Source organism: Montipora capricornis, chromosome 3 (assembly GCF_036669925.1).
Source record: "Montipora capricornis isolate CH-2021 chromosome 3, ASM3666992v2, whole genome shotgun sequence".
NCBI classification, from domain to species: domain Eukaryota; kingdom Metazoa; phylum Cnidaria; class Anthozoa; order Scleractinia; family Acroporidae; genus Montipora; species Montipora capricornis.
In genome coordinates this window covers 23,775,463-23,782,957 of record NC_090885.1, presented here as the reverse complement: position 1 = coordinate 23,782,957, position 7,495 = coordinate 23,775,463, and the positions used below count along the sequence as shown (strand labels likewise).

The 7,495-nt window shown below is 43.3% G+C and overlaps 1 protein-coding gene across 3 annotated transcripts in view; it reads right to left on the bottom strand.

The window, feature by feature from the left end:
- Positions 1-7,495, bottom strand: part of LOC138042612 (protein-glutamine gamma-glutamyltransferase K-like) — a 28,550-nt gene continuing 21,055 nt past the window's right edge. For all 3 annotated transcript variants that reach the window (XM_068888565.1, XM_068888562.1, XM_068888564.1), the window contains exons 12-15: positions 5,019-5,303; positions 3,736-3,896; positions 1,981-2,123; positions 1-561 (exon numbers count right to left, since the gene is read on the bottom strand). In XM_068888565.1, coding sequence (XP_068744666.1) covers positions 420-561; positions 1,981-2,123; positions 3,736-3,896; positions 5,019-5,303 — 731 coding nt within the window. In that variant the 3' untranslated portion in view covers positions 1-419. The remainder of the gene's footprint in view (positions 562-1,980; positions 2,124-3,735; positions 3,897-5,018; positions 5,304-7,495) is intronic.

Here is a 7,495-nt window from a genome sequence, read left to right as displayed (position 1 = left end):
TGCTAAAAGAAGTGAAATTTATTGTGAAATGAAATTATTTAAGAACAAATTTGCAAATTTTAAGCAATCCTATGCCATTAATACCCTTTGCAAATACGTCTGCGTATACTGCGTTTATGCGAATATGAAACTGCGTATTGCAATAATTATTGTTTGTATATAAAAGTATACAAACGTGGAAGCATTACCAGTTATTTGTCTTGAAAATAAAATTAAAAAACACTTTTATGTCTTTTCTAGGCCAAGTCGCCCGGTTACGTGAGAAGCGAATAAAAACGCGAGTCAACCTAAAAAATGCTAAAATCACACACACCACCATGCATAGTAAGAAATAAACCGGCAAATCGTTCCAATAAGACTGCAAGCTATAATTGAGGTCGCTTCGTACAACAACTATGCCGGACTGAAGCTTGAGTAGATTAACTGACATTGACATCGCACTGTCCTCTGACTCCGGCCAACTGATCCGACACAAAGCTTACCATAATGGTACTATGAAAAGCTCTGGTGGCAGTGAACGAAGCTGTTGCCTTTGCTTCTTTCTTGGAACCAATGGGTCCACTAGAAAAACAAGACAGATAAACACTTAGTACCATACGGCTAGGACGGAACCCAATCAAGCTTTACCAGGACCGTACAGAACATCAAGGCCAGGCTTAACAAAGCCAGCTGTGCATTTAGTTGACTCAAAAACATCTGGAAGTCTAAACAGTATAGCCTTGAGACTAAAGTGCGCATCTACAACAGTAACGTTAAGTCTGTGTTTTTGTATGGCTCTGAATGTTGGAGAATTGTCAAAAGAGACATAAAAATAGTCAGTGCCTTTCACAATAGCTGTCTGCGAAAGATCTGCAACATCTCCTGGCCCAACAAAATTTCCAACAACGACCTTTACAAGAAGACTGGAAGCACCGGTATCGACCTCGAAATTAAGAAACACCAGCTCAGATGGTTGGGACATGTATTACGAATGCCGCCTGAGAGGATACCTAAGGTTGCCCTTAGGTGGACGACTGCAGGCAGCAGGAAATGGGGGAGGCCCAAAACCACTTGGTGGAGGGGGGTCATTGTTGCGGCCCTGTGCCCCAATGGGGGCTATGAGGATTTATGATGTTGAGGACCGCACAGACCCTTTCATTTTCCATGCTTGGGAGAGGGGTGGCTGGAAGTCCCACCGGACCCTTTCTCAGACTATTTATGAGAAGAAACCGAGACTATCCTTTATCAATGGTTTGATCTGTAGTCTACTTGGACAAGAACTATAAACCATGAGGCACCGTCTCAACGTTTATTTGAAAGAACAGGTCATTCTGTTGGTCTCTTCATGGTCAATAGGCGTGTTTGCATGTGAGTATGGAAGTTATTTTACAAAATCACCAGAAGAGATTTTCCGTGTTTGCATAGCCTGATTCAAACCCGAGGCATTAGCCGAGTAACTTTCATGTGCAAAACTGGCAATGCAAACACGAAAAAAGTCTTTTAATGCCTATATCATATTGGAAGGGGAGGGGGGGGGGGGGGGGGGGGAAGGGGGTGGTCAGATAGACGGCAATCGGAAGTGGTGTGTTTTTATTCCGCCTGCAGGCTTCCTTCGTCGCTACCACATTGATATCGATAAGTGTCATTCCTCAAAATAAGTCCTAAATGGCCTTCCGTGGCTCGAAAACGCGTTTGCTTACTGTTCACTGTACTTAGCAGTCAAGCAAAGTCTTTCGCAAAGTGAAAACCTCATTTCAGTAGTAATATATAAAACATGCAGTGCTATATAAGTGCCAGATCATTGTCACGTAGCACTTCATATAGCTGTTTATAGGTTGAACCAACAGGAACGGTTTTAATATACCCTCGATGAACTCCAGGCATCATGCCGAGTTAATTAATCAGCCTATTCACAGTTTGTTTCACCTTTACTACTCTTAAACTGTGGAAAATTTCCATGGAACTACACGCGAACTCTTGCTATATTTTTGTTACACTTACGAGCACGGAGAGTCCACACTCTTGGGAGTCATTCCAATGGCTTCAAAATGGAAGTGCCCGTTCGTCAGTGGAACTGACAACGAATTCTTAAAGTGCGCCGTCACCTCCACAGTTTGGCCTTTCTTTACAGCTTTGGGGGAAGCCTAAACATAACAAAACACAATAACGGACCTTAGTCTGAGGTATTTGTTACTAAACACCAGTTCTCGCCAAAAGTCGCCCAGGAAGAGAGAAAACATGTGAAGTCGCTCATGGGAACCTTGACAAGTCTCCGGAAATAATCTGTCATTTTCGGTTAAAATAACAAACACTACGTTGCTCTTCCCGGAGAACGTGCGTACCTTGTGTTCAGAATAAATTCCCTCATCAATCGTAACTCGTTCTTTCGAAAGTGTTGACCAACTCATTGCTTCACCAGTGCACCCTCCCCCAGCAGCGATGAACCACCGTTCCTGGGAACGCGGGCTCCTTTCCCGAAACAGGGGCTGTAATCGAGACTATCTTGAACTTCCCACGATCTCAATCACCTAGGAGTGATTTTTCCATATCTTACCAAATTCTGGACATTGCTTGCAGGGGACCACGGTGAAATATGAAATATGTTACTACTTTAAAAGAACTCAAGGCAGGAGCCCATGAATAGGAGCCTCCCTATACACTATATCCTTGAGTCAACCTTTGCGCGAATCTTTCTATTTTTAGAACTCACTCTTCAGCAGGAGACCCACATTTACATCAATTTGCAAAATTTGTATACATTGTTTTTGCTATTTTTTTTTCTTTGTTAGACAATTACCTTTTTTCTGATTGGCCATTTAAAACAGTGCGAGCAGAGCCGCAGAACTCGTGCCTACTGCTCCTACAAGTTCCTACTGCTCCTGCTAAAGGATAGTGAAAAATTTACTACTTGGATATTTTCTAGGGATCTTATTTCCCTATTTAAGTAACATTTCTTTATAGTTCTTTTAGCTTCTTTTGCCAACTTTTGGACTATTCCCAGTTCCACTTTCCTTAACGGTCTTGCAACAATTTGTCAGGGCTGAATTTTGCTTTTGTTCCGCCAAAAAAGCGTACAAGGGGTGTAGGGTTGGCGCAGTGGTGGCCGACGTTCGATTACCGGATTCGACGCCATATGTGGGTTCAGTTTGTTGGTTCTCTACTCTGCTCAGACAGGAGCAGAGCAGAGGGTTTCCCCTCTCCTCAAAAATAGAGCAGAGCAGAGGGTTTCCCCTCTCCTCAAAAATAGAGCAGAGCAGAGGGTTTCCCCTCTCCTCAAAAATAGAGCAGAGCAGAGCAGAGAGTTTCCCCTCTCCTCAAAAATAGAGCAGAGCAGAGGGTTTCCCCTCTCCTCAAAAATAGAGCAGAGCAGAGAGTTTCCCCTCTCCTCAAAAATAGAGCAGAGCAGAGGGTTTCTCCTCTCCTCAAAAATAGAGCAGAGCAGAGGGTTTCCCCTCTCCTCAAAAATAGAGCAGAGCGGAGGGTTTCCCCTCTCCTCAAAAATAGAGCAGAGCAGAGAGTTTCCCCTCTCCTCAAAAACCAACATACAGCTCATTCCAGCTGGATGTATACTGTGCTCCAAGGTCATACATGGACCGTATAGCGCCTACCAGAGGCGCCATAGTGTGCTTTCGGTTCGACCTTGCTGAGCTGCGAAGTTGCTGTAGTTTGCGACGACGACGACTAGCGAGATGATGATGATGATGATTATTATTATTATTCAATCTAATATCATCACTCAATTGTCCTCATTCTTACCGTAACTGTGAGGGTTGGTTTTCTCATCTCCACTGCATCCTGCTTGGCGTACGACTGCCGCGTCTCCTCGACTGAAGCTTTCACGTACAATTTAATGTTTCCATCTCCTGCCATTTTGCCTAAGTAGTCTGCAGCTGCGATCTTTAACACCACGGTATTCTCTGAGAAGCGATAAGGATATTATGTTAAAAGAGCGCTGTCGTTTTCTCATAGCTTTTTCGATCATAGGTGAGAGCGATTCTTGAAGTTCGAGGTAAGGTAAGGATTCGCAAACATTTCTCCATTCCATGCATGGTCTTTTATCACGACATACTTATGCACTTAATTGACCACTCCCCATAAAGGGGTTTTCGGGGCCAAACGTAATTCAAACGGTATGTCTATTTGTAAAACGGCTACTGCTTCCCTGCAGCAAGAGGTCTCTTTTCGTTTGCGTTCGCTGAGCTGACGAGCCGTCCACCACATTGGACGGCACTGTTTAAAACGCATGCCCCATATAGTAATTCCACTGTTGTTAAGTGAAACGCGCAACATGTGAAGTATCATGTGAGGATTCGGTCGCTAAGTAACCGCCGCACGTGCTCAACACAGTGAGTTTCGACGATGGCAAAGGTCTCTTTTCTCATACGCGTCAGCCTAGCGAACTCAAAATAAAAGAGGCCTCTTCGGGCAGGCAAGGCTACTGTTAGACTTTTTGCGGGAACAAAATATAGCGGCATTGCGTTCCGCGAACGATTTTGCATTTAGAACATGCAATCCACGTGCAGCTGCTTGGTTGCGAGCCAATCAGGAGAGTTGCGGCCATTAAACCCAATCTGATTGGTCATTATTTGGTGGGACCTGTATTCTAAATTTAGACAAGACCGTTAACTGGTGGGCTAAGGCCAAATGAGGGGTCATGAACTTCCGCTAAAGTACACTTCACGGTGCGAATCCCAACTGAACGGAAGCAAACCAGTTGGTTCCTTACAAGTGCCGCCGAGAAGGTGAACCATTGACTACCAGGATGAAATTCAACGGGTAGTCAGAAAGGGTCTTGATCCCGGGCTCTCCGGATCTAAAAGCAATTTCCCTATCCTGACAACGCCGCACTGCCTCCTGCATAATGCATGCACTCAAACCCCTTCTCCATTGCCTTCTCCACTTGCCGCCAGCCTCCACCACAATCACGCGCTTTTTATCACGTCATATCACTGTTTTGAGGACTTAACGGGATTTTAGTGTACGACACAAGGCACGAGGAGTTACGAAAAGATATCCTACAATTTGATGGAGACTCGTACCTTCTGAGGCCTCCAGGCGTAGAGTCTCCCTCTCCTGCTTCAAATTTTTGGCCACGATTCCCGTGTAAAAGGCCATTATTGCGTTGATGTTGACCCTCACTGTTCGCAAATGATGTGAATTGTTGGCTGCCTTAACTTTGACTTCAAAACTGTCGCCCATGGCGATGTCATCAACCACCTCGAGGCTGAAAGTCACGTCCTCCCTGTCGGCTTGGTAAATCTCGTACTCTTTCCTGGTGCTGAACTTATGGGCGAACTCGACTGCTTCTCTCTCTTTATGTGAACCTGTTGCAAACAAGATATCTGTTTGAGGAACGAATTTTCTTAACGAATAGCAGAAGTTAATTAATATCCTCGCGTTCTCAAAGATCCATGTGCAAATAAATAAATAAATAAATAAATAAATAAATAAATACAATCAGATTATCTGCACAACCCTGTATAGATCACAATTTGACTGCACCAAAGCCATAATATAATGCACTTCATTGACACAAGCCTTATATTATATCGCCGTCCTCTCTCTTTAAAGAAGAGGCTGAACCCGCCCATAACAACGAACAACAACAATTAAGTAATTTCGATTCAGCCCTCACCCATAGCTCGCGAATCACCTTGAAAAAAAATATAGAGCGAGTTTCAATCGAGTATCGTAAAACCAAAGCCAAAGTTATTACACCTAGCCGACACAAAGCGTGGGAGAATGTGCACGCGCGAGCCACGATTGGTTTTGGTTTCACTTCTGACTGGTTGAAAAAGTGGCACGAGAACTTTGAACCAATCACCGAGTGAAGGGATAATAAACCAAAGCAATTTGCTAATTATTTTTGACACTCAATTGAAAACCGTTCTATACTCGTTACATGGATAGCAGATCACATAACCAAAAGCTCCCATATAAAACTTTGCCTATTGTTATGGTTTAATTTTTTTAAGACAAAAGTCTATTGTTCTCTGTCCTTAGGGATTTCTCCCTTCCACTTTGCGAGATTGCAGACGTTCGATAACCGCCGGGTGTTAATATTTCACCTCCCAACAGTAGTCTACAATTAGACTCCAACAGGGGTAGCTTAAGTGGGTAAGAGCTCAGTGTTAGGATTACGTCAACATCGAGAAAACTATTTGAACGACTACTGTAAGCTTTTGCCCGGACATTAACTTAAAGGGGAACTGAGGGCCAAAATCAGCAATTCTTCCAACATTGTTTTTGGAAAGCCTAACATACCGGTAAGTAAAGTTAAGTGTGTGTGGTTATTTCTTCTCGTTTTCTGTTTTTTGCGAGAAAATTACGTTCGAAGTTGGGCTTTCGCCGCTGTTTCTGCCTTTTCATTGCTGGCTCAAAAACTAAATCAGCACCCTGCTGTGACGTATGATATGGGGAATAGAGATTTCGTAATCAAGAGAAACAAGTGCTGCTATGATATTCTCTTCGTTATTTTGCTGTTTCTTCGCGGACTAAATATTCACGACAAACGTCAGTCAAAAACACTGCTACTTTATGGGGAGCTCTCGCATGTCTTCCCCATATCATAAGTCATAAGCTACAAAAATGACCGCTGACTCCTCCATACTGAGCCGCAATGCTGATGGCCCAAAATCGGAATAGGTGGAAAAACGACGGATATGCCAGAAATAAAGTTTAAAACATTATTGTGCATGATCTAAAGTGTAAATAAAAAATGCTTATTTTTTTTCCTTCAGTTCCCCTTTAATTCTTTCGCACGCCAAAGGTTGCGCTGTTGTCATTCTTTTACAGACTTGACTTTTGGTTTCTTTTTTTATCATTTGATACATAGCACAAGCATGATGAAAAGAAACAATACCGTAGTCGGCAAATCGTACGAAACAATAACTCTGATTGTTCTATGGCTGAACTTTTTCTCCCAACAGCGCGCTCTCTCATTGGTTACTTCGAGGCCACATGACATCTAACAATAAAACTGTTTCCCACCAAAAGTCTCTGAGCGGGAAACAGTGCAAAAACCTATGACGTCAGAGGGTAAAAGTACAGTGTCACCTGCGAATGTTGACCTCCGTTGCTGTTGCCGTTGCACGTTTTTCTTTTTGTGCTATATAACAAATCACATAATGACTGGTCCCTCGGGAAACAGTTTATGTTGTTTCCCTCGAATTTCAATGTGTCCCTCGGCTGCGCCTCGGGGAAACATTGAGATTCTCGGGAAACAAAATTAACTGTTTCCCTCGGGACCAGTCATTAATTAAGTGTTTATTATCGCAACTTTTCGCTTTTGAGTGATTTCGACTTAGTACTAATGTTATTGCTCTCATTGGAACTGTCTCGGTCCGCATTTGTAAACTTCGAAAACATTATGAGAAACTTTTCACGAAGACAAGTGCGAACTGATTGATAGTCGAGCGGCACGCACCTCTTGATCTGCCATTTTAATGTGGCTAGATGTAATTTAGGCAAACTTGATATCAAGCCAATGCGAGTTCATAGCAAGCCAATGCGGTCA